At 40.4% G+C, this 27,680-nt stretch overlaps 2 protein-coding genes across 5 annotated transcripts in view; both read left to right on the top strand.

Moving 5' to 3' along the window:
- The window catches only part of ldb3b (LIM domain binding 3b), a 12,538-nt gene extending 2,297 nt beyond the window's left edge, over positions 1–10,241 (top strand). For 2 of the 3 annotated variants that reach the window (XM_034213131.1, XM_034213123.1), the window contains exons 3-10: positions 1,353–1,504; positions 1,785–1,854; positions 4,688–4,710; positions 6,274–6,471; positions 7,444–7,467; positions 8,997–9,169; positions 9,337–9,373; positions 9,613–10,241. In XM_034213131.1, coding sequence (XP_034069022.1) covers positions 1,353–1,504; positions 1,785–1,854; positions 4,688–4,710; positions 6,274–6,471; positions 7,444–7,467; positions 8,997–9,169; positions 9,337–9,373; positions 9,613–9,709 — 774 coding nt within the window. In that variant the 3' untranslated portion in view covers positions 9,710–10,241. The remainder of the gene's footprint in view (positions 1–1,352; positions 1,505–1,784; positions 1,855–4,687; positions 4,711–6,273; positions 6,472–7,443; positions 7,468–8,996; positions 9,170–9,336; positions 9,374–9,612) is intronic. The other variant, XM_034213141.1, reaches the window with a different exon arrangement.
- A 1,546-nt stretch (positions 10,242–11,787) lies between these two features.
- On the top strand, positions 11,788–22,872 carry sncgb (synuclein, gamma b (breast cancer-specific protein 1)). 2 transcript variants are annotated; one of them, XM_034213108.1, is made up of 5 exons: positions 11,788–12,169; positions 15,709–15,750; positions 16,388–16,515; positions 18,568–18,609; positions 20,840–22,872. In XM_034213108.1, the coding sequence occupies exons 1-5, from the start codon at positions 12,049–12,051 to the stop codon at positions 20,846–20,848; spliced, it is 342 nt and encodes a 113-aa protein (XP_034068999.1). In that variant the 5' UTR covers positions 11,788–12,048; the 3' UTR covers positions 20,849–22,872. The 2 variants fall into 2 exon arrangements, with proteins under 2 accessions (XP_034068999.1, XP_034069006.1); XM_034213115.1 differs by lacking the exon at positions 18,568–18,609 and having other exon boundaries at positions 11,790–12,169.
- Positions 22,873–27,680: the final 4,808 nt, after the last annotated feature.

Genomic DNA, 27,680 nt, shown 5'->3' with positions numbered 1-27,680 from the left:
ACAAGAACTAAGACAGGAAAGAGGAATGCAGAAAGTGTATTTCTGACATCTTGTTAGCTAAGCTGAAGCAATGTCCATTAAATAAGTGACACACCTAACTCTTTTGCCACTATCCAGTTATTTTGTATGACTGTTAGTGGGATTTTCTTGTTTGAAATTCTAGGAATCAATTAAATCTTGAATCTTTGTATCCGTCTTGAGTCTAAACAGCTGTATGGACACCATCAAAAAGAAGAAGAAGCATGTCTGTGGTCCAAGTAGAACAATATAAGTATTAATATAACACATATTTTTCGATAGAAAACCTGCGAGAAACAATTTTAAAAAAGAAAACTTGGATCAAAATTGAATAAATGTTTGCTCTTGAAAGCAATTAATTAAAGGAAAATGTTCAAAGAGTGAGTCCCTCCCCCATATCCATTCCTGTTTGTCGTCAGTTATATTTTGAAGTGGCTCTTGATCACATGCATGACAGTTTTTCATGCATGTTTAAATACCCAGAGGCAGATATGAAGATTTCTTTTGTACCTTAAATTTACCTTAAGTAACTGCTTTTCACACTCTCATACAACACACACTCACACAAAACACTACACACACACATTTATACCCATACAGACGAGGAATGTAATTCAAAGGAAGACATTCTGTTAAAAAAGCAGACAAAGTTTGACAGGAGTATCAAGGACGCGTTTCTTTGACACCAGAAAAAGTAGAACCAATAAGTGGTATGATGTTGATAAAGTGTGGATTGTAGAAGAGTTTACGTTATTCAAGGAAGTGTTGCATGAATGTCAGTAGCAGGTGAGTATGTTTGGGGGGTGAAGGGGGGCTCAGCAGGGTCATCGGCGGCGTTACTTATTTTTAACTCTTTAAACGAGTCGACTGTAAATCTAGACCTAATACTGTATGCCCCAGGCCTCTGGGCTCTCTCACAGTCTCTCTCCGTGTAGTTTAAGCGCTAAAGTCTGGCTTTGTGGCCGGCATTAGGACTCAGCTAAATATCATTGTATGGTGTGAGAATGGAAAAGAGTTAAACACTTGTTCTTATTGATTTCAGGGTCAGGCTGTAGATACAGATTAGATACTGGAATAAAAAAATTGGTTCCACTCTTTTTATAGAAAACCTCTGAGGGTTGTTTATTGACCATCTACACATCTACCATAGTATGTACAGTGAGTTGCTGAATTGCAGAGGGAAAGTATTTCTTAGTTTTCATTCATCAATGGCAAATTACTCCTAACTATCCCTCCAATCTGTCATGTGTATCTGTACACATTTTCCAGTTGCTTGTTTGTTTCCTGCGGAGGCAGGGGTCCCAATGTGACCTGCTCTCTTGACCCCTCCATAGATAACTCCGGGGAGCAAGGCGGTGGGCGGCAGCTTGGCCCAGGGCGACATCATCTCAGCCATCGATGGGGTCACCACCGAGGGGATGACGCACATGGACGCCCAGAACAAGATCAAGTCTGCCTCCAACACACTGGCACTCACCATGCAGAAGTAAACAACCAGCACACTTTCCCTGTCCGTTAAACTTAAGTAGAACAAGCTAATTTTAGGTACTGGATATTCCCCTAAGAAATAACACAGAGAAGCAAAATCAATGTGGGAGTTTAAGAGGAAATCATTGTTATAAATGGCTGGGGCTTTACATTAGTACACCTACAAATATATACATCAATTGGTTCTCTGTAAAATGCCTTTGAAATATCCAATACAAAGTGGTGAAATATGGTGTTACACTATATTTTAAATGGCTATTTTGTCATTTCATTTCTAGATCAAGACGTGCAGCAGCATTTTCAACTCCAAGAATGGACTCCCCCATGCCAGTCATCCCCCACCAGAAGGTACAAAGAGAAACAAAAAAAGAATGACCACAAATATTAATCAACACAAACATTTGCGGCTGTAAAACTGCATATTTGTTCATGTTCGTAAATGTGTCTGTCATGCCCGTTATGTACGATTGTTTGTGATAATCTTCACCAGTGTCCTGCTGCCCTCTAGTGTCACATATTCATAGTGCAACAGCAGGAAGGCCTAGTATGCAGAGGCCAAAGGTCAGCAATCCAGAAGAAAGGAATATGAAGACGGAAGCTGATGCCTTTACTCTCGTTTCACCTTCAAACGTTCTTTATACCGATCTTGACCTCTTCTCATCTTTTAAGGATTTAGAGGTCGGGCCTAAACATTTCGGAGAGGAAGTTCAAATGCTCCAAGTTGGTAAAAAAGACCCCGATCTCCCTATCGACCCCCGGTCAAAACCACTGCCTCCTCCTCAACCGTCTGCCCTATCTCCACCCGGCCAGGCGGGGCAGTACAATTCCCCAGTTGGCCTTTACTCTGCTGAAACTCTCAGTGAAATGATGATGATGCAGGGCAATTTAGGACAGGGGTCGACAGCTTCCTTGGGAGTTTCATCACTGTGGTAGGTTACCTTACAGTTTTTAAATACTAGGAGAAGAAGATGTAACTCCTACGTGATAACACCAAAACCAAGGCCAGCTGACGTAATGACACTTAACTAAAGTACTACTTTTCACTGAAGCAAAAGCACCTCACATCCCCAGTTAACCTCACATTAACTGTGCCTAAATGAGGAAATATACTCAGAACTTTCCATCGGTATCCCATCAGTCATTCCTCTCACACATTGTGCTATTTTGGGAGCGTACACACAAACAGACCTGGCTGGCATCCAGGTGACAGAGTGACAAGAGATCCGACTACAGGAATGAAACCAGGGAGATGATGTTGCAAATATTCTTTTTAGAGAAACCTTTTTGCTGTTTCAACTCTCTGATTTCCATTTTTGAGGCCTTTTATCTTGCGTATCTATCCGTATCTAAATAAGCTCGGACTTGCGTGTGAAGCTTGGTTAAATTGCTAGCGAGGTTACAGGAAGGTGACGTTTTGACACTAGAGTCCCATTGTAGGGCCACTATCGTACATTTTGGGGTTTGAGGCCTAAAAAAGGTGAAGGAACACATAACGTGGAGCAACAATACAATAGGATGTATACAGTAGGGCTTTCATTACACGGACAATACAGTGGTGGGTTTTTGTTTAACAAGAAAAACAGTTTACTAGGTTATTTCTTTCACAATACAAAGTCATTTCACCTTGAATTGCCAAATCATCAGTGCCTTTATCTCGACTGTACTGTGTGCTGTACTGAGTAAAGGTCAGTGGGAGTTAAGTTGAGGACACAGTTTTAGGGGAACTCTCCTCAGGGGTATGGCATGGGTATGGTGAAGCCGTGAAATACTTGTAGATGTTAATTAAGGATGCGATCTGCTTTGACTCTGACCTATGTCACACCCAGATATCAGTCTTTACTAATGTGTTTCCCTTCTGGAGCTGAGCTGCTTTACAGTAAAGGCCAACGGTAAGTCAGGTGACGATGACGCCAGTATCATGCCAGCAACCCCACCTCACCAAGCGTGCACACACACACACACACACACACACACATACACACACACACACACACACGCGCGCGCACAGGAGAGAGCAGCTGTTGGTAGGGGAATGTTCCACTCCGGTTACACATCATCATCCTGAATCCCCAGGATGCCCCCCTGCCAAACCTGAGATACCCCACGTGTGAGGTGCTGCCGAGCACGTTCCACCTCACCAACTGTACCCCGAACCCATCCATGTACTGTACGTTCTATTCCACTGATTGATGTGTTGCACTCCCATTACTGCGATGGTAGAGTGAAACTGAACACATTTAAACTGATTTACAGGGAGAGCTTGTCCAAGAATAGCGGCGAAAAATGTCAGGCACACATACCAAATACATTTAAGCAAACCTTTAAAGTGATCACAGAAAACATTTGCACACAGAAAACCTGTAGATTACAGAGATATGGGCTGATTTAAGTAGCTTTTCAACCAGGAAGGAATTACACATAATTTAACCAAGAGTGCACTCGGACAGCGCAAACCACCGAGAAGGCTGAATGTACTCTCTTGCAATATTAAGAAAACATTGGCCCAAACTCTTCGAATTTGACAAACTAAACACACGGCGCAAAGTGGAATTTCGTCTTTGAAACTTAGCAGGTAACAAGCCAGCAAGAGATCAGCAGGTTGGCAGCCTGCTCCTAAACTGACCACGGTTGGTCTTTAATTTGCAATTGAAAGATGATGATTAAATAAAAAATGTAGATTTATTTAGCAGAGGCTTGTGCAGCAGCCCAGAAAAGCTGTATTGACTGTTAAAAATACAAATAAAGTTCTGATAATACGGCCATCAAACACCATTAATTACACATTTTGATATTTGAAACCTTTTGAGCTGGTTCTACAGGATCTGAGATTTCCTAGTAAAGGCAAATGAAAGGTTCAATTATTACACGGTGGTATGGATGTGTTTTTGTAGCGGTGTTTATTTGTGGCTGTTCTGTGCTAAATGTGTCTCTGTGTCATGTGATTCGAGACGCTTCTGCTCTTGTCAGTCACCGATGATGCAGGGGACGCTGGGAAATATCCCAGTGATGACAAACGGCTGGTATTCTGACCTGTACATGGGATTACAGCATAGTGTTGTAGTTATAGTTTCCTCTGCACACACAGTGCCATTGTTATCACCAAAATACCCTCTGGTCATTTTTGACACTCTTTCCTCCTCTCTATCTGTCTGTCTGTCTGTTCCTCTCTGGTGTGTTTCAGGTTATCGCAAACACAGCTGCAAAGTCAGTACCGCCACATGTCTCGAGTATTTGATGTGCATGAAGAATACATCATTAGAGAGATAATATTCTTTTTCTGAGATGTGGGTGTGGAGTGAAGTCATGTCCAACATGCAGTCATGAGCATGAAGTTGAACCAGCAGATCGAGTGTGCTGATCATTTGTTTTTTCATGTTATTAACAGCATACAAGTGAAAAGTAACTCTTTACATCTACTCAAGTACAGATCTTCAGAACAGTTTGAAGTTGCTGCTGCTTTACTTGAGTAAATTGTGAAAGATTGTTTTACTTTTCCTTCGACTATACTTCCTTTCATCTATTTAACACATTCCGTAGTAGTACGTTCATAGATAGAGATTTCTGCTTGAAGATGAATGATATTTAGTTTTGTATGTTGGAAAAGTATTTTGTCAAGGCCAAATACATTTTAAATGTAAAGCTTTGGTAGGACTAAGCTACAGTCAAGATACAAAATGATCCAACTCTAAAACCAAGATATACAACACTCAAATATAAATTAACTATTGTTAATACTGCTGCTGTTTCCATCCATCCATCCAAAAAATACAGTTAGTGATTTCTACTTTACTTCAGTACTCAATTATTATTTATGTTTTCCAACTCCTTTAGTCTATAGCATTTACTGTATATACTTTTTCTGAATGGACCGCAGTATATTACCGTGTGTGTAAATGCATGTGGTGTTTTGTGTGTCATACATCCATGTTTGGCAGTATCAGTAAAACATAATTTTCAGCGTGTGTACAGTATTTTGCTGTCTCATTTGAAATATGCAGATATTAATCTGTTTGGGTGTGTTACATTAGCATGTTTGTGGTTTTGTGGACTGGTATGTCAGCACTTTTGTTCTCTCCTTCTAGAAATAGCTTGTATGTTGTCATGTACAAAATAGTAGTTTAGCCTCATGTAATGGATGAAGCCTCTGTCCCTATTCCACACTGCATGGATATATATGATAACATTGTATCATGTAGTTAAATGTTCCATAATCTAAGTCACAGTAAATGCTGGGAGTGATATATCCACTTTGTAATTATTCTGAAGAGTCTTTTTTTGTATAAATATTAGACGATCCAATTATTTTGTGTGTGCAAAAAGAACAAATTCCATACTTGAGGCTTTAACATGGAGAAAGAGAAATGTGTTTCCAAAATGTCTTTTTTTTTAAAATACCTGTGGTGAAGATAAAGCATCTTAAACCTGCTTAATTTGAACAATTTGAGTGTGAAATCCTGAAAAAGGTTTATATTGTCTGAGCAGTATGGACCTGGGACACAGCTACAAAGTGTGATGTGATTTGGTCTGTGTAGTTGAGTCTATGTTAGGTACAGTAGATCTCCAAAAGTGAATATTGAGCGGTACAACAGCCCCGCCTGTCTGTCAGCAGCATTAATACACGTCCACCCAGTTTCCTTCACTTTGGTGCTTTCTCCCTTTTTCTTTTCTCTCAATTCCCCCCCTCCTCCCCTATCCTTTAACCTCTCATCCACACCTGAAACCTCTCCACTCCCTTCACTGACCTCCGACCCCACTCAACATTGACAGTATGGAGTACACCCCCAGCTTCAACCCCATTGCTCTGAAAGACTCGGCCCTGTCCACCCACAAGCCCATTGAGGTGAGGGGTCCGGGTGGAAAGGCCACCATTGTTCACGCCCAGTACAACACACCAATCAGCATGTACTCACAGGACGCCATCATGGACGCCATTGCAGGGCAATCGCAGACTAAAGGGCACGACAGGTGAGGTCACACAACCTAAATAATCCTCTCTCCAGATTAATGAGCTCTTTGCACTCACACACTTCACATCACATGACCCGCTTGTTAAGGAATTAAAGGATAAGATTGCCCAAATTACAAAAAAAACATACTTACTCGCTCACTTCCTGCTACTGGTATTAAGCCATTTATTCTGGGGTGTCATTTGCAGATTTTCTTTGATATTTTTTGCCGAAACTCTAATCCTGGTCTTATTCTCATAGCACATTTGCTGAGGCTCATTACCTTTCTATTCAGCATGGAAAACTGCAACGTAACTTCATACAGCAGTTTGAATGATATCTCACGGAAAGTTTGTAACTTTTGGGCGTTTTCATTGGAGGGATCATGTGCAAGCACCTGCGTTGACATCCTGTTACTTGGTGTGGGTTAGGAAAAAGTCCTGTGATTTGAGAACAACCCATCCACCAAGACCTCCTACCGATGCAGACTTTGTCATTCTTTATTCTAGGACATGTGTCCTGGCTTATGATTGTGTGGAAATGTGAACTGATTATGTGGGTTGTGAACAAATTAGAGTGCAGTGTATGAGAATATGCCGAAAAATGACAGAAAGTTGAAATATATCAAACTGACACAAACCTGTTGTATCTATGTATAATCCAGGAAGCTTTTTTTGTTTCAATTCCAAAGATATGCTAGATATCAGTAGCAGTCAGAAGTGAGAAAATATGTTGACATTTTTTGGACCCATCTCCTGAAAAGCAGCTTTAAATCATGTAAGCCTACCTTTTAGCCTATGCTGCTACAACTCTACTTTACCCAATGCGCAGGCTTTTCCATGTTGTCTTTGTCCGTGCCCCGTACTCCTTTGTGCTTTTCACCCACTTTCCTCTGCTCATTCCATCCACAACCAAAAAAACAAACAACCTACCACACCTGTGCCGTCCTCCACCTCCCCCCCCCATCCTTCCTCCCTGGTTATGACCTCAGCGAAGAGGTGGGCTCCCCCTTGTCGTAAGTACAGCAGCGCTCCTTTTCTATCCCGCCTCTCCTCGCATTTGTCTTATAATTTAAAAACAGCTTGTGCATTGCTCCTTGTGTCCCCTTAACTAATATACCTGAACTATTATAATATTAATATAATTAGAATTAATATTATAATAAATAATACTGTGGAAAATGTTGACAAATACCACAGCATCTTATTGTCCATTTTGATGTGTTTTTTTCTTGTGTCCGAGTATGATGTCATGTTCAAACTCACTAACCAGGAGTTCATTTTCCTATCTAGAAGTACTTAGAGGTACTTTGGTGAAAGTGTGAGAGTGTGAGATGAGTTCAGTATCATCACAGCTTCGGGAACCTGATGGGAGTTCATGGCATGGGAATGTTCTGAGTATCAAATCTGAAGTTTTTAAAACATGTCTGCTAGATCGGTACTGACTCACTTTTCTAACACTCATTGAAGAATACCAAGGAAGGCACTATCCAGTCTTGTTGCTTTGTAATCTCGGTTCAATATCTACTGTTCACAGTTATCTTAAACGTGAAGTTTATAGCAACAAGAAGCAACAATGCAATTATTGATCTAAGAGTAATAACTGCCCATAATGTAATACAATCTGGTTTAATAAAGCTATTAATAACAAAAAGGTGTAGAATAGCCAACATTGGGCCCATGTACTACTAGAGGATCCAGGTTCGAATCCAGCTCAGGTCCATCTGCCGCATGTCATTTCCTCTGTCTCCCCATTTCAACTCTGTCTCTTCAATAAAGGCACTGGTTGCCCAAAAAAAGAATAGCCAACATTATTTGGAAGTCACCAATCGAAGTAGCACACATTTTAATAATCAGGATTTGTATTTGACTACTACAACATTCTAGCTTGGTAATTGTATTATTTGAATATAAATAACAATGTAAGGTATCAAGTTGTCGGCCATTAGTGTTGGGAAATAATGGCTCCAAATGGCTCTTAAATTTGTTAAATTATTCAGCCATTTAGAAAAATACACCTGAGGCAAGACACCTAAAACATTAATGGACATTTACTTAAGTCGAGTTGACTTGTGCTTTCCATTTTTAGCCTCAACTTCAATACATTCAAAGGCAATGCTTGTATGATTTTTAAAATAGCTTAAGTTGCTTCTGACTTAATAAAAAATACATTAAACATTTTTTTTCCTTTTGTTATTTTAGATATATTATCAATGCTTATACTGTATGTGTTATGCATTGACTAAAGTTACATGTTAAATATACTTTAATATATATATATATATATATATATATATATATATATAAAGATACTTTTACTTGTAACATACGGTTATTGCTACTTTTCTCTAACGATAAGATTTGAGTACTCAATTCACCACTCCCAAAAACCAACAAAACAAAAACACAAAAGTAATATCAACTCTTCAGTTGTAGATGATCTTACATCCTGGGCATTTAGTACTTTTTGATCATCTAACATATTAGTTGGCTTTAAATACAGTTCACACTACTCAGAGCTCTAACAGTACTGTGTGTCCTGCAGTGGATCTCTGCCCATCAAGGACCCCGTGGTAGACTGTGCATCTCCAGTTTACCAGGCAGTGATCAGGCCATTAGGAGATACGAACGATAGTATGTCTGAATGGGCTCGTCGTGCTGCCAATCTGCAGTCCAAGAGCTTCAGGATGCTGGCCCACATCACTGGAACTGAATACAGTCAGTACACAAACTCCTTCTTTCCTCCTTTTGTCTTTTCCTACCTTCTCTTTTGATATTCTTGGAACTCTCCACAATTTTTGTTCAGACTCTGATATCCTCTCATTACTGCTTATTGTCTCGTTAGGTTTTTCTTTGACCTTACCAAATGTTTATTTTCCATGCAGTGCAAGACCCAGATGAGGAGGCACTGGCGAAGTCGAGGTAAGAACGACACGCCATGTAGCCTGCAGAGAATCCAGGAAGTTACTGGTCACTGCCAAAAATAGCTTTAGATGTGGCATTACTTTGACGTTTTGAGAAGCTAATATTTACACCAAGCTAACCATCTGCTGGTAGTAGCTTCATATTAAGTGTACAAACTAAATAGTGCTGTCACATTTCTCCTCTAACTAAATAGCAAACTATTCCTTTAAAATTGTAAATGCCTTCCCCACCACCAGAGAGAAGTTTGAGTCAGAGGTGAAAGGTCCCCGCTTTGCCAAGCTGAAGAACTGGCACCAAGGACTGTCTTCACAGATCCTCAACGTCCAGGAATAAAGAAGAGGAGGAAAAAGAAGAGGAGGACATGTAAAGGAAGAAATGGACAAAAGCACAGGAGTAAAAAGGAAAAGGGGATAAATTATGGAAGGATAAAAAAGGAACAGGAGGAGGAGGAAACTCCTCAGGAATGTGAGATAGTGTTGTAGCCTAGATTAGTATGTGAGATATTAACTGTTAGTGTGAGAATGCTATGTGTTCATAAGCTCAATATCACCTGTCAAATGTATCCGTCCGCTGCTAAACCTGATCTCGATTTGGGTTTTTCTTTCTCTCTTTTTTTCAGTTTGTTTTAGTTCTGTCTCTCTTAAATCAAAGGGAAATTGTACAAAAAATAATCAAATGCAGAACTGATGTTTCTTTTAGTACATAAACGGCATTCACAAACGTATGAGTTTTAACACTAAGCATGCTTGTGAGAAAGCAAAAGATGCACACATAGAGATTTACCTACATGCACAAATACAGTATGTAAAAACGCACTCACAAATGTACTTATATCAATGTGAATAAATGTTTTCTTAAAACCAAACGGTTGAGTGAACTGTTGTAAGATCACAAATGAGATGTTTGTTTGTAACTCGGAAGAAAAAAACTGGAGGCACGGTGAGCAACATTTCTAGTGCTCTTTGTTTTACAGAGTGTTTTGACATCATTCAGGAAGAGCCTCTAATAGCTTTAACAATATGTAGTTTTCCATTTATTAAATGGTGACAACAAGGAGAGTAATGGTAGCAGGGTAAGAAGCCTGAGAGTTTTTAATAGTTTCCCTGTGATAGTGATTGAAAAGTCTTCCTCTCAGGGAAATGTGTTTTCTTCATAAAAAAACAATATTTCAATGTTTTATTTCAATATACATTTCAATTAGTAAGATTAAAAACTATTGCGATCAAGAGACAACACTGACATGTATCAGGTTATTGTTGGCAAGTAAAATATTTTAGGACTCCTTATCATGGCAATTGTGCCATGGATTCTAATTTCACATGTTCCTCTTTTTGAAAATCCAAAACATGACATGTTTTACATTACACTATATGTTATTTAGCTGCAGCTTTTATCCAAAGCATCTTACATATACCTCAATACAAAATGCTTTTTTCATGCAAAAAGTTTTCCAAGAAAATCCAATATAACGGGTAGTATTTCGATGCTGCATTGATATTGAGTCGTTTGGTCACATGATATCTAAGGTTTGAGCACGTCTAACGACAACCATCAGTCAATCAAAATGCCGTGTCATGATGTATTTTATGTTACGGCCACCAGAGGGCAGTATGATTCTGTACGACAAGACGGAAACTATGAGACATCCTCCCTTCTGAAAATGGCACCGTTTCAAAATATATCACGTTACTACGTTCTGAGACAGAATACAACAATAAATATAGATGGAGCAGCTTTTTTTCTGTGGCCATGATGTGGCTTTATTTGGTTACTATTTGGTTAAAAACTATTTAATTAAAATGAATAAAAATAACATCAAAACCGTATATAATTGCTGTTCTGCTGAGTTGGCATGTCTGGGATAAACGTGAAGAAAATAAGGAAGAGGAAGAGGAGGAGGAGGAGGAGGAGGAGGAGGAGGAGGAGGAGGAGGAGGAGGAGGAGGAGGAGGAGGAGGGGGAGGAGGAGGAGGAGGAGGAGGAGGAGGAGGAAGAGGAAGGGGAGAGTGGTGATTCATTCAGGTTGAGATGACAAAGCATTTTTGCTTTATCCTTATAAGAATGGAAATTGCTGCAGGAGCTCTCCTTTTTTCTATTAATTAAATGAAATGGAATACAATAAAACAGCGATGTACATATCGGGTTACTTGATGTGAGAAATCTTCTTTGCGTCCTGTGCTGATGCTCTGATGGTTATGTAACAGTACACAGGCTAAGCATCTATAGGTGTGTCCACAGAAATCTGCCAATCAAAATATGCAAACAGCTGCACTGTGGCTGAGAATCACCAGGAGAAAGATGGATGACGGGTGGAGGTGTGGCTGAGGAGGGGGTTGCAGCATGACTTGAAAATGCTGCAGCATCCGGCCATCTCTCCTCCTCCTCCTCCTCCTCTACCTCATCCTCCTCTTCTCTCCATCTTGTTCATACCGACTGTTTCCTCCCCCCTCTTCCTCTCAGTCTGCGTGTTGTAGCCCTGCTGTGCAGTCCTCTCAGCCCTCTGTTGTAGCACCAAAGGGAGGAGGAGCCACTGGCACACACATTCACACACACACACACACACACGCATACTCACAGACTCACACGCTCTCACATCATCTCTTTTGCACGCTCACTGTAAGCACCAACCAGGCCCGTTTGGAGCAGGCTAGCCCAGCCGTCTCGTCGCCCAAGATGGATGTACTAATGAAGGGGTTCTCCATGGCCAAGGAGGGGGTGGTGGCCGCCGCAGAGAAGACCAAAGCTGGCATGGAGGAGGCGGCAGCCAAGACCAAGGAAGGGGTCATGTATGTAGGTATGTACACATCCTGTCTGTGGAGCTGTTTTAAAAAAAGAAAAGTGGGTAAGTTTGGGTGAGATACGCTCCTTCTTTTTAGGGTGTGTGTAGTTGCACTGTTTGAGGTAGGTTCCCATGGGTGTCCATGTCTGGGACACTTGTGAGAAGCGACAGGAACAGAGGGAGGATGAGGAGGAGGAAGAAAGGAAGGGATGGAGAGAGCACTGGGAGGATATTGCTGCAGGAGTGGTGCAGGGCAGAGGGTGGGGGTCTGGAAGAGTGAAGGATCGACACACTAAGGAGGGAGAGATTAATTAAAAGACAAAAATAGTACGTTTCAAATGTGGTTATTAGCTGGTGGAGGACTGGTTCTGTTTCTTTAGGGAATTCTGCAGGATTTTGTGCCGGCCAAACCTTAAAGATTTTATTACATGTCGTATATTAGTCACATTAAATGGAGCAGCTTGCAGAGGGATGTCCTGTGAGAGACTGTTGAACTGCCTTTTATCATTTACAGAAAACAGTTGACCTACATTTAAAAAGGGCTGACATTCTTTTTTTCAGGTAAACTCACAAATATTTTTAGGATGAATGTAGACATTCAATATAAACATGCACGTATATGACGGCAGACGGAAATGTAAAATGAAAAAAATGCTTCAGAGGCTTTATTCTTACACGGTGCTTGTCCTGTTCTTTTAAATTAGCTCAGGCAGAAAATGCGTCACATCTCAAGGTTACCTCCAGTACCAGGCTTTTAGGCCGCCTGAGAGGGGAGGGGCGTTGTGTGAGTGGAAGGGAGGGGGGGTGAGGAGTCAGCCGAGTGGAAGTCTTCATCGTTGTCTGCAGTCCGTCCCTTCAAAATGAAAATGAAAGATGATCTTGCAATAGTCAATGTACTGATTTAAAAAAAAAGGCAGGGTGGGACACAGAGAAGACAGAGCAATGATCACTTAAGCACTGCAGCAATTTGCCCCCCGTCATCCCCTCCACTCTCACCCCATGCTCGTGTCGATGCGTTTGTGGCGTTGCAGCAGCAGGGTTTGCCTGCCAGTGTTAGCTGCTTTGATTACTAACCAGCTTCCTCCCCCCTGCAGCTTTTAAAACAATTCCCCACCAACCCATCCCCATGGATAGATGGAGGGATGCAGGGGGAGAGACAGAGGGAGAAAGGATGGAGAGAGGAGGGAGGGGTGTTATGTCAGAAAAAGCTTCTAGTCTTGTGGCTCCTGTATGAACAGATGGAGGGGCAGAGAACGAGACCGACAGTTGACATGTAGTGATGGAGCAGGAGAGATGACACTCACTGGAAAATGAAACCTGGATGTTTCAGAGATTGAAGGCTGGTGACAAGCCCAGGTAAAATAGGGGGAGGGGGGATTGAGAGAAGAGAAGGAGAGGGGATGTGATCGCTGAAGTGAAGAGGGTCGATTGCGCCGATAAACCACTGTATCTGCCTGCAGCAGGGTGCATACGTCAGCATGTGAATGTGGGGACACTGTATCAAGGTCTGCACACCCACTTTCACAAACAGGCCAAACCTGGACAGAGAGCTGAGACGTGGCTGATATAATGCAATGATGTTCAAAGAATGGCTTTAGTCGAGAAGGACTGCTTTATAATAAAAAAGATTAAACAGCAGTCATGTTCCTGCATTTACATCCCCCACTATTATTATTTCATCATTCGTGGATTTTAAAGAAAAGGTTATTATACATGTAAATGTGACAGTACATATCAAATAAAAATATATTAACACATTATAGGATTTTAATTTAATCCAGGACATGTCTGAGCTTTTATCAAATCAGGAGTGTCTAAGCACAAATCCTGCCATGGAACAAATGGCCAAAGCTATATTTATGCACATTATTTCATTATAGGAAAAGGCATTCACAAACTCTAATCCGTGCAATCTTCATTTATTAAGGCAAGCTATCCATCAGGATTGTCATTTACTACCAGGATTATCTCAAACATGGATTTTTTATTCTGGTCACATGCTCAACTGGAGAATATTTTCTAGTGCTGCACTGATCAAACACATCTTGTTTGAACAGTCTGTTCTCTATAATGGCGACAGAAAGATTAACACCGCCTCACACAGATAATCACAGCGACACTCAGGTGGCTCCCTCTGTTGACTGGGAGAAAGAAGCTGTGTCATTGCTGTGTGTGTGTGTGTGTGTGTGTGATGTGTGTGTGTGTGTGTGTGTGTGTGTGTGTGTGTGTGTGTGTGTGTGTGTGTGTGTGTGAGTGTGTGTGTGTGTGTGTGTGTGTGTGTGTGTGTGTGTGTGTGTGTGTGTGTGTGTGTGTGTGTGTGTGTGTGTGTGTGTGTGTGTGTGTGTGTGTGTGTGTGTGTGAGCTTGGCTGTGCTGCAGTACTGCTCAGTACTCAGGCACGTGGCTCATAGCACTGGGAGCGTGCCGAGCGATGGAGGGAGATCGGGTGGAGGCAGGATACTGTAAATGGCAGTGCCTGTGTTCAAATGGGAACAGTCAGTGTGCACCAAATCATGTCATTCTGCAGATTTGTTCTTCCCCGTCCTCACTTCCTGCCTTCCTCCCATGATTCGCTTTCATAGCAGATATTCCCCTCCTTCTATCCCTCTCTCTGGCAGGTTATGTAACCACCATTTAATCTGATTGGGATCATACTATAATGAGCACAGTGCTGCTGATCAGAGAGGCGCTGCTCATCACAGGATGTTTTCTACTAAAACGTTACCATCCATCAATAAATAATTAATATAACTAAAGCTCTGACACACATAACTCTGAGTTATCAAGGTTTCGATAACATTAAAAAACAGTTTAAGTAGACAAAAAAAACATGTTCAGCAGTTATAAAAACCAGGGAGACCCATCAGACCCACTGAGAGGACACCAAGTCTTTAAATGTATTTTTAGAAAAAGCAATGGATACTGCTGACCCAACACCCTCAGCATAATCAGAATCTTTGGAGTGTTTTTGAAAGGTAAGGTGAACCTATACAATCTCTCTATAACTTTGTGGCAATTAAAGTGTTTAAATATACTGTGGGTTTTCTCCGGAAGTTTTTCCTTGTACGATGTGAGGGTCTAAGGACAGAGGGTGTCGTATTGTCATACTGATATTCTGTACAAACTGTGAAGTCCACTGAGACAAATGTAACATTTGTGATATTGGGCTATATAAATAAACATTGATTGATTGATTGATTGATTGATTGATTGATTGATTGATTGATTGATTGATATACATCAAAAAATGTAATTGTTGAAGTAAATGGGTGAAACTAACAGGTTCATGTTATCATCAGGTAACATCACATATATATCAGTTATATTATTAATGATCTTCTCATATGAAATGATCAATTCATCAGATAAGTGTGCAAGAGTGCATTTTCTGATCAAATAACAAAAATGTAATTCTAATAATACAGATACGCAAAATGAAAAGTAACCCAAATAATGAAAATATGCACACAAAAAATACACAACATAAAAAAACATAAGAATGTCATTAGTGAGTTATGTAAATTGATCTGATTGTAATCTCTCTTTGATTTTCAGGCAGTAAGACAAAGGAGGGAGTTGTGTCATCAGTAAACACAGGTGAGTAAAGCTGTGTACCCGCCAGTTGTATTTGTGAGGCTCAGGGGGAGCGGGTAGACAAATGTCTTCTGGTGGTTTCTGATTTTAAGTGTTGGCAATCCTTAACCAAGAAGAGACCATCGTCTAAATCCAAATGAAGTATTTAAATAGCTTCATTTGGGGTTTGTCCACAGCTTAGGAAACCTCTCTTTACCAGATGTGGCCTGACTAACCAGCCCAGATGTTCATTTGCCAAATCAATCTGTTCAATACTTGAAGTATTTGTTTTTTGTAAAACAAAAGAAACAGTTTGAAAACAATTACTTGTGCCCCTTTCTACAAAGTGTGTGCAATGAGGTCCTTGTTGGCTCTTGGCACGTTACAACAGATCCATTTAAGGATGATTGATATGGTTATGTTTTAATCAACATTGAAAACCGTTAAATAACTGCTTCTAATGGCCATAAATCAAAAAAAGATCAGATCATTTCACATTTGTATTGAATTAATATTGGGTATGTACAGTAGTGTACAGTATGCAGGTTTTGACTCAGCCATAGTCACCAAAAGGGTGATGTGGGTCCTTTGTGTGTTTTGTGGCTGTTCAGAATGGGCCTGTGTCTCAGTTACACTAACTGTCCTCCCCTCTGCCTCTCAGTGGCCAACAGGACCGTGGACCAGGCCAATATTGTTGGAGACACAGCGGCTGCCGGGGCCAACGAAGTGTCACAGGGGAACGTGGAGGGGGTCGAGAACGTTGCAGCGTCAACTGGGATGGTCAACCAGGTCAGTCACCATGGCAACAAATAGCTACCAAAAAAAAAACTTTCTTTAAAAAGTTAAGACAGAAATCCTACTTGGAAACATTGATTTCAGGTGAGGGTTCTGATTAAAGGTTAGCCACTAGATAGAGCTGTTTCACTGTTGTAACACATCAGAGCTGCAGAATGTAAAAATAATCTCTTTTCTAGTGTCTTCTCTTACTAACAAAGAAATCTAACAACATAAAGCAGTGCTTAAACATAAATGAGCACAGACATCGCTTGATGGTTCTGCTCTTACTTATCAGGGTGCACTTCATCCATCTATGTATTTACCTGAGTTGTAGAAAAAGAAAGCACAGCTGCTACTAATATCAATAAATCCCCAGATCTGTTTCAACTAGTTGACAATTTCAATTATAAAACATCCCAAAAATTGATAATTTTCTCAGCCGCAAAGTTGGAAACCCTTAGACATTCAGTTAACAATAAAAAAGCGCAGAAAAACTTAACAAACATTCACATATGAGAAGCTGAAACCAGGGAATATTTGGCCCTTCCTCTTGAGACATGACTAAACTGTATAGTCCGTATAGAAGGAGCTCCGTTGTGGCCTTTTACTGAATTGTATGATCTTTTTAAACTTATCGGCCAACACACAGTGATACTGAAATATCTGCAAAGATCAATTCATCAGTCCAGAACTACTTAAATAATACATTTATTATGAAGATTTTTAATTCTTTCAGCACAAAAAATAACAACAGGGAGATGTAAAATAATTGTCAATACATTACTGTTTTTAACCCTGTCTCAAAAGGTTATGTATCCATAAAAGCTGAAGTATTTTGTCAAATTATTAGAAAATGTTCCAATAAATATTTGTTCCATTTGTGACATTTAACCCTGAAGGCCCTCCTTCTGTTCCTGTTTTGTTGTCAAACCTTGTCAGATGTTAGATGGCTTTTACATCTAAATTGTGTGTTTTTCCTGCATGTCTCACCGATAGTTTTCAGTTTTTATGAGTGGTGCTTTTTTGTTATAATGCTTTGGTGCTTCTGTGTTTTGTGTTTTTCTGTGTCGCTGTTATTCTCAACATTTGTTGTTTGTGTTGTCTTTGTTTCATCTGTGTTTCCCTGATAGGAGGAGCCTGTATACGAGGTGCATATTGGACAGAGCAGTGTGGGGTCATAGATCATGCCTCGGTCTGGGGGGAAAGAGATTCATATGGGGTTACTCTGCATGCTACATGCACCAAGTTATCCGTTTGTTATGTGCACCTTTACAGTCTAATCCAATAAACCTGCAATACATCTGACTTTTCCTGCAGAATCCTCATGTTTTATTGCAGGACTGTTGTTTTAGAAAATCTTAAATGGTGTGCACTATGAACAGGTGAAATGGTGTGTATTAGCTAATAGCCCAAGTGAGACTAAGTGAGTGTCAAGAGGAACTGAAGATGCAATGATGCTTCCCAAATATGAATTGAAAGATTCCTGCAGTATTTGGGGCTTTGGATAAATGATCCATTGACTGTCAAATGTAATACAATCACCTGATGTCTTTGTGAGCAATATTATTTCATACTGCAAACGTTTTCCTCTGACCTCTCAGATGCTCACTTATTTGTGTAGTATAGGCAACATTATTACTAAAACTGTCCATTTATAACCATGTAGCTCCCCTGTGCAGCGTTAAGTGACATATTTAGAGCTCTCATCTTCAGCACGTCAGATAAGCCGTTATAGTCGTGGCATGCACCAAAATGGCTTCATGCACTGCTCAGGCTGAACAAGGCCTGTGCTCCTGGAGTCACCTTTACCTGCTGTATAACTCTAATCCACTAACTGAACCCCCTGGGAAGTCTTGCGCATGATAATAAGAGTTGAGTCAAGCCTAAAGCATGGTCTTTGTGCTCTCAACTGCTTTGTTACATCAGAGCTGAGGAAAGTGAAGGCGATACTGCCATTGGTGCTTGAGAGCCTCCACCCTGCCAACACCTCATCCTTTCATGCTCACCACTCCACCTCTTTTTTCTGTCTAAATTGTTCTCGCTTTTCCCCTTTTTTTCTTGCAGGGAGAATATGGGGGAAGGGAGCAGGGTGGGGAAGGAGGAGAGGTAAGAAAACAAGTTTGGTTGCTGCCGGGATTAAAGCAGATCATTCATAAAAGCAGCTCAGTCTCAGATTATGTGTGAGACTTTTGACCAAGTGCAGCAAGAATATAAATACCTCTCAGATGTTAAATGTAACTTAAAGGGGACCTATTAGGGGTGTAACGGTATCCGTATTCGTCCCGTACAGTCACGGTTCGGACGTCACGGTTCGGCACACGCAGTCACACGACGAATACGCCTTTTTTTTACGAGTGGGAAAAAAGTGTCATTCAGGGCAGTATCCACTACACTATATATAATCCAGGGGGCGGTATTGCGCCTAAAAGCTGTTTGCCAGCCGCCCTTAAACAACAAATGAAGAACAAGAAGAAACACAACAACAAAACGAACAAAATACAAGAAGAAGAAAAGTTAGTATGGCGATTTCAGATAACACAGGAGCTAGAACCCACCTGCTTCTTCTAAATCAGCTGTGTGGGAACATTTCGGGTTCCCTGTGGACTACAATAACGATGGAGTGTACGAGTGGTGGATCGGACGAGGACGGTGTGTCGGCGTTGTTCTACAGCGGTGCGGTATGCTAATGGCAAAAGCACCAAACATGCTAAATCATATCAGAAGGCATCACCCAGATTTGCCAATCACCGGAGCCCGGCAAAAGACAGCAGCAGTTCAACAGCTGATCCCCGCTGTTTTTAAGAAGCCAACAGACATGAAAGCCGTGAGACCAAAATAAATAACGGAAGCTTTTGGCATATGTTTTTAACGACTTTGCGCTCTTGCAACACTTTCTTATTATTTATGATGTCATATTTTCAAGACATTCTTTTTAGCTTTACAGCTTGATGAAACCTTTTTGTTTGACATCAGCCATAATATGGCCATCTGAGTGTACTGTGTATGGTTTGTTTTTAACTGTTTAATACAGTTCATTATTCAAAAAAGAGTTCTTTATTTTTAAACTGAAACTTGCACTACTGTTCAATCATAAATAACAACAAACCTGGAATTATGCATTTGGGACTTTTTTTTGCTTTTTCTTGTTGTACCGAACCGTGACCTCCAAACCGAGGTACGAACCGAACCGTGACTTCTGTGAACCGTTACAGCCCTAGGACCTATCATGCAAAATGCACTTTTGTACGTCTTTTATACATGAATATGTGTCCCTGGTGTGTCAGGGAACTCACCAAGTGTCAGAAAACACAACCCTCTCTCTTTTCCTCCATACCCAAATCTCTAAAAACGGGGCTGCAACGGAGCTGATTATTATTTGAATTTTTCTGACGTCAGAAAAGGGGTGCTCCGCCTATATGGGCAACTCTCCACCTATCAGGGGAATGAGAGACCGCTCGAAAGCGCTGGAGACGCTGTAGTACATATGCCAGGCCTGTAAGTGGCGCTGTAGTCTGCCACAAAAGCAGAATCAGCACTTGCAAAAACAGGGCTGGAAAAGAGCAAATAGAGCGAAATGAGGCATGGCTAAAATGCATGATCTGTTTGGTATTTTGAAAAAAAAATTCAAAGACATGTTTTATATAGGTATGGCCCTACAATATATGTTTCAAATATAGCATGATAGGTCCACTTTAATATGTTTACGCTCCTTATTAAGGTATTTCAATGTTGTAAATTACTTCCTTTAATGTATCTAATGGCTAATACTCAATTTAGTACATGGACGATAATGATGAGGCTTTTAAATGCAATTTATTGCCACATGGTAAAAGGATGAGAGGATTACCTTCATTAGTTTAGACCCAAAAGAGTATTCCACTGATTTAGCATTGAAGGACATTGTCAAACTTATAATAGATAATTGACAAAGGTCTCATATCATGACAATTATGATTTCACCTAGTCAAATATTTCAATAATATTAGTAAGCCATTCATGTCTGGACAGAAAGCCCTGACTGTGTCTTTATAACAATGAAAGTGATCATTGTTTTAAAGGGCTATAGTGCTTGCAGGAGTGCTCTTCATATTAAAATGAATATTTTTTAATCATTTTTGAGTTTAATGAAGTGCAGCTATTAATGGAAAAACTAAAATAAAGATTATTGAATTAACTTAACGAAATAATACTTAAGAGGAAATTAAGATAAACTCACTGCTTTAAAAAATATGTACAGCTATCAGATAGATGTTAAAGAGTTAAATAGCAGAAATCACACCACACTACAATTATCAGTACTTCCCCCATTAATATGATCTTCCTTCCTTTCTTACAGGGGTACTAGTCGCCATTCGGACCTCCCTCCCATGCTCTCCAGCGGCCCCTCGCTCCCCTCGCCTCACTGTACCAGACTCCAGATGTTCGACATATTTTTTTGTGACTTTACAGAACCAAAATCAACTAAAACAGACTCTTCCGGATGCCGCATCTCAGCCCCTACACTATCTCCCTCTCTGCCTCGTCACTCCGTGATACCTCCCCCCAGCAGCGCTCTGCCACCTCACCCCGTCTCCTCCCCTCTGATTTTCCCTCCACTGCCTGTCTTACCCTCGCCTCACCTGTGTGTTACTGTCGTCCTGATATGAACCTTGGTGTTACAGCTCCCACGCATACCAACCAATAGAGTAACCTCACCCACAAACACACACAAACAAGAGACACACCTTTATTGTACACATGCATGAAACACACACATACAGTACCGCAGATGCCAGTGCAGACACACACACTGGGCAAACAGGTGTAAACTGTAGGACATTGTCTGGTGTGTAAATACAGTTTAACCTCTGCAGTCCATAACAATAACTCACTGAGTGACTGAGGCAGGGTACAAGAGGGGGAGTGATGCGCTGTTTGTGTGCCTGTGTGTTCATGTTAGCTTATATGTGTGTGTGCATGTGTCGCTGCTGGCGTATAAAGTAACTCTCCAGAGGCTTGTGCAGGGAATCGTTCTTTGAGGACAGATATCATTCTGTTTTGTGTGCAGTAGTTAGATAGTTAGCGACAGTAGACTGCATGAACAGATGTGTAGAATGACGTCTCGTGTTGTAACTGTAGAGTAGCAGCTGTTCCGTGTAGCTTCGTATGGCTTAGTGTGTGTGTTTGGCCTCGACGTTTAGAAACAGGGTTTTAACCAGGAAGCAATACACAATGCTCATTTTTTCAGCCGTTAGAGCAAAAACCTGAATTGTGTTCATGTGATGCATGAGAAAACAAGAGCAGTTATTTCACAAGTAATTTAACTTCAAATGTTCAAGGAATTTCTCAAAAACAAACAAGCTAAATTAAAGTAAGAAGAAAACCATTTTTCATTCTGAAATTCTGATTGGGTAATGGGAATTCAGGACATTGTCTCCTTTTTCACCAGTGGCACAACAAAAGTGTTTACAATGCTGTATAATACATTTAGAACAAATGCATTTGGTGGCCGTTCAAACATCATGACTTGAGCATTTCTCTCAATGAAACATATAGCTTCAGAATCTGTGGGATGTTGTTTTCAAAGTAAGAGCTGCTTAAGGGGAAATATGAGCAGCTGATACTGACATCCTCTTGTTATCGTGTAGTTGCTTTTTAGTCTTTGTGAAACTGGTTTGCATGCCATCAGGAGAAACCCTCACCGTGTGGACTTTAGTGTGTTAGTTCTGTGATAAATAAAATGATGATTCAAAGAGGCAGTCAGTCTGCAAAGAGAACAGAATTAACATTTTTTTTAAATGTTTATCATGGATTAGCTTTTTGTGTAGTTATATGTACAGCTTGAATTCTGGGATGTGTAGTTGTTTTTTAGGGTCGTTTTTATTTCACACCAACAAGTCTGTACCCTGGCTGTTCAGGAGCTCCCGCCCATCAACTGTCTCAGCCAATCAGAGGATTCCCTATTCCTCTCAGTCAGTGTGATGCCACCTTTCACTGCTTGTCTGCCCAGCATTGGTGTGTGTGTGTCTGTATGCACTGTATGTGTGTGTTTATATAAATATATGTGTGTGCGTTAATATAGAACCGGGTCAGCCAGCATAGTGTGTGTGTGTTTGTGTCTGGAGCAGGTTTGTGTGTTTTTACTTTGAGGCCAATGGAAACTGATGACTGCATGTTGCCTTATCAAGCAATCTGACATTCACACACACATATTACATGCAACATCACAATACCAACACATACACAGCACACTTTAAACAACACACAATCACAAATCCCAACTCGCATACACAAACACAAATCACACACCATGTTTAAGTTGCCATCAAAGCAGACTCGCTGATTTTATAAACAGTACCAGTGAAATTAAAAAGGTTTTGTTGAAATCCAGCAACTGTGTCAAGAATTTATTTGAAGAGGTGGAAGATTGGGTGTTTTGATTTTGATCAGATTATACCACTAAAGGGCCACAGAGAATAATTAAGCCGTGGACTTTACTGAGTTTACTGGTTCGTTGTTTGATTTCATACCAAGAATTAAAAAATGAAAATCAATATGACTGTCATGTCTTTTTGTGATGTGCAGATGGAGTTGAGACCCAGTTAGCATAGCATAAAGACCAGAAGCAAAAGAATAACAATATTAAAACAGCTGTAACAAAATTTCGACAATCAGAAGCTTTAAAAGTCATGCACAGATCTGGCCAAAATGATAAACACGATTATTTTCATTGATATTGTGTTATTTAACACTATTATTCATTGGTGAAGGTGAAATATTGTATTGCACTTTTTACAGTCCAATGCCTCAATTATGTTGTTCACCACTTTAAGAGCAGCAGTTGTTGTGCTGTGTTGTTTTCTAAAACCGGATTGGTGCTCTGACAAAATATCATTTGTGTCCAAGAATAATTTAAGTTGTTCGCTGAGAAGCTTTTCAAGGACCTTCGCTACAACACATACTTTTGAAATTGGCCTATAATTATTAACAGATGAGGGATCCCCTCCTTTCAGTAAAGTAAGAACATATGCAGATTTCCATATGTTAGGAATCTCATTGTTGGAAAGAGTTAAATTAAAAAGGTAAGTAAGCGGCTCAGCTATAAAGTCTGCTGCTAATTTAAGAAAATGAGGAGGAAGTTTGTCCTGCCGATTTGTGCGAATCCAGATTATAAATCGATAGAGACGATTTATCTTGGTGTTTAAGATTAGGACGAGTTGAGGCTATTGATAAATTGCGTAAGATTAAAAGAGTCACAGGTTGATTTAAAACTATCGGAGACAGAGGACAACCAGTCCCAATTAAAGTCTCCAGCAATTAAAATCTCATTAAAATCCAAGCAAGATAACTGATGACTCAGTGATGATAAAGCCTCAATGCTTGCTGAAGGGGGTCTATAGCACCCTACAACAGTGATAAACTGACCCTTAAGAAGTTCCAATTTCAACGCAAGTTCAAATTGTCTGCTGAGAGACACAGATGATTGGATGGTAGGATGACATTTTGTTTTTACATACATTGCGACACCACCACCTTTTCTGGGTCGGTCACAACGAAACACATTGTAACCCTTAATTGCAATGTCTTTGTCCGTGATAGATTTCTTTAGCTAAGTTTCAGATAAAACAAGAACATCAGAATCAGAGGATTTTGCCCAGATTTTCATGTGATCCATTTTAGGAAGTAGACTTCTGACATTTATGTGGATGATACCAAGACCCGACCTTGCTTTAAAATCATCAGGGGTACTCAGACAATTAAAATCTGGTCCAGGGTTTGGATGAACATTTCCTGATAGGAGCAGGATAACAAAGACACATTTCCTTTTCACCAAAGTTGTTGTTTGCATAGATTCATTATATAGGCCTATTGCTCTATTTCCACCATAGGAATATGAGTTCATTGAAAACAACCAGTTATAAGGACTAAAAAGACGAATAAGACAAGGTAGAGTCATGAGATCCTTGGAGATTAGAATGCTCCAATTTACACAGCTCTTAAACAAAGTAGAATCCCAGTTTGTGTCTTTACTAGGGAAGACAAGATGAGGCACATGTTGGTCTTCATACCCTTCACGCACCTCATATGGATGGAGAATAGTCAGTAGGAGAAAAATAGGTATTAGGATAAACATGCTGGGTGACATGTGTCAGGAGGTAGAGAGGGCCTGCTGAAGAAATCCAGAAATCAGCACAGGAAACCCGTCCGCGTTTTCCGTCCTGCCGAAGTTGAGAAATGCCAGATCAGCGAGGTGAGAATCCGGTCCGGACTTCCAGTCCTCCCGAAAACGAAGATTACGTTGTTTGACGTCTCATGTAAACAGGAACACAAGCCCAGTCATGCTATGCTTTAGCTCAACGAACCCAGTCCACCAAAGTCCAAAATCAAGTGCAACACAGGTGGCGTTTCAGCTCCGGGAAGTGAGCACAGGCTCCGCAGTCCAAGCGGATTGAGTGATCCCAGTCCCAGGAACGGCAGTAATGTTAACTTTCGCCCTGGTTGTACCGTCCAAAACAGCTCACAGATATTGACCGGTGTTTTACAAAGATAACAGATATAACGTAGACCAGTGTTTCTCAAACTTTTTCATACCAAGGACCACTTAACCAATACAAAAACACTCGCAGACCACCGAACTCCACAAATATCCAAAAACACATCGTTTTCTACAAATCACCTGAAAATGGTACAAACAAGTGGCAACATGTTTGATGAAGGTGTTTATCTGGGCTATATCATGCAATCGAAAGTTAAACTTAAACTCGCTCCATTGCGGAGATATTCCCGCGAGAGTGCGGAAAACTTAAATGTATTTATTTATTTCAAATGTGACATTTTACCATTATACTCACGGACCACTAGGGGGCGCTCACGGACCACCAGTGGTCCGTGGACCACACTTTGAGAAGCACTGAAGTCGTAGACAACACTAGGGCCCATTCCAAAACCGCCCCCTACACCCTACCCCTCCGTTTGCGCGTTCACGCGGAGGGTCCGCCATATTGAGGGCTGTTCCAAAGCAACGAGTGTGGAGGAGGAGTGGGCTATCAAGCTCTCAAACAGCGAGTCTGCAGCGGTTCTGACTTGAGACCGGTGTCAGTACCAGATATGTTCGGGCTACCAGATATGTTAGGGTGTATTTCCGTCGCATCCGTCTTCCGTCATATTCGTCATATTTTACGGCAACTCAAGAGGGCCATCACGGTCAAATTCCGAACATTTAACATAGCCGACACTTCATTCTTTACTTTGTCCTTTATTATATGTAGAAGATTATACTTTTTCTCCGTCATGTTGTTTCCTTAGCAACAACTTCAAACAGGCATAGCCTACACTTCATTCTTTACTTTGTCCGTTATTATATGTAGAAGATATTAATTTTTTCTCCGTCATGTTGTTTCCATAGCAACAACTTCAAACAATAACAACTAACCGCTGGCCGCAAAGCTAGCATCACAGCCACTGCTCCGTTTTCGGAGACTTTGCACACGTTTTTCACAAACATTTTCACACGCTAGGAGTACTTCCACTAGCTTCGTCTTGATCTGTAGATGTGATTTGATGTGTCGTATGTCCCCCAACTCCTCTCCAAAGTTCAGATATTTAATAAAATACTCAGGGAGTTTCCTGAATTTTCATGCCCAAAACCAAGCACCTGGGTAAATTAAAAGGCTGATCTCGGGCACTTTTGTCCACTTTCCCTGGTGGTCGAAACTCAAGCCAGACATCCCTGGAATCGTCTCAGAGAGTAGATGATCAGTGGGGCCTTGTTTTTACTGAATGATGTGTTTTTTTATGGGGAATTCAAATATGAGCTTATTTTTAGGATTTTCGGAGACTTTGCACACGTTTTCACGCTAGTATATAAAGTATGGGAGTACTTCCATTCGCTTCGCCTTGATCTGTAGATGTGATTTGATGTGTCGTGTGTCTCCCAACTCCTCTCCAAAGTTCAGATAGTATATAAAAATACTAAAAGGTAAATAAAACATTAAACATAATGACAAAATAACAACCTGAAATATATGTATTCTATCTACATATTTCGTAATTATCTAATCTAGTGGCCTTATAAAAGTGTTGGCTAAAGTAACGCAGAATATATATTTTTTTTAAATTGTAAATAATTAGAAACATTATTTATGTGCACAAGTACATGGGACCCCACCATAGCACCCCACACATAACAAGCTGTCCCGAGTTCCTCCGGCTGCAGTTCCACAGACGGCCGGTGTGTGGCAGCAGAGCGCAGGGAGCAGAGGGAGGTGAGTATATGACGGATGACGGATGCGACGGAAATACACCCGAACATATCTGGTACTGACCATCATAGATATATATAAACACTAGATGACTCACCCGCGCTGCTGGCCAATGGAGACCGACGTTGCCACTTGCTACAGGCAGTGCTCTCATTCATAACATTATGGTTTACTATTTAAATAACCATAGCTTGCTCAATTTTCAACCAATTTTCAAACGGTTTGGTTTTTTATAAACATCAAAGATGTAGTTATGATACTGCATACTTATAATCATGGACTTTCATATGAAAATAACATTAATCAGATAAAGCAATAGCTATACACACACACACATACAAGGTATTTATATTAAATATTTGCCGGTGTATATATTTCCATTTATTTTACTATATTGTTAATATTTAAAATAAATGATAACTAAATTATAAAATTAAAATATATTTATATTTTATATATAAAAATCGGTCTCATTTTACCACTCTGTAAGCCAAGAGTTGTTAATTTAGCAATGCATTAGCTTGAAGAACAGGGACACAACTAATGACAATAGCATATGTTGGTATATTATTTAGATATTCACACCTTTATCAGAAGAACCAAACCAACATAAAATGTGCTCACAGACAGGCCAGTTCTGTCTAATTTATCACAATTATTTTTGACATGATATCTTCATATCATCCTAGTTTTGTATTTAGTTTCTAGATTTGTAAACAAATCCAGAACCTTTGAAATATGTTATTGAAAAAAGACCAAGAATAATATAAACTGTACCATGTGTCCTTTTGTGTCCTTCTGTAGTCCAGGACCATTTGTGGTTTGTCTTGTCTCACCCCGGCTGATATATCACAAAATCCACTGTTTAAATTGTTCCCTATATTGCCCCTATGCCCCTGTAAGGTGTCCTTGGGTGTTATGAAAGGCGGCCCCCCA

This window comes from Gymnodraco acuticeps, unplaced genomic scaffold (genome assembly GCF_902827175.1).
Source record: "Gymnodraco acuticeps unplaced genomic scaffold, fGymAcu1.1, whole genome shotgun sequence".
Lineage (NCBI taxonomy): Eukaryota > Metazoa > Chordata > Actinopteri > Perciformes > Bathydraconidae > Gymnodraco > Gymnodraco acuticeps.
Note: the sequence above shows the minus strand (reverse complement) of the source record. Positions and strands in the feature narration are given on the sequence as shown.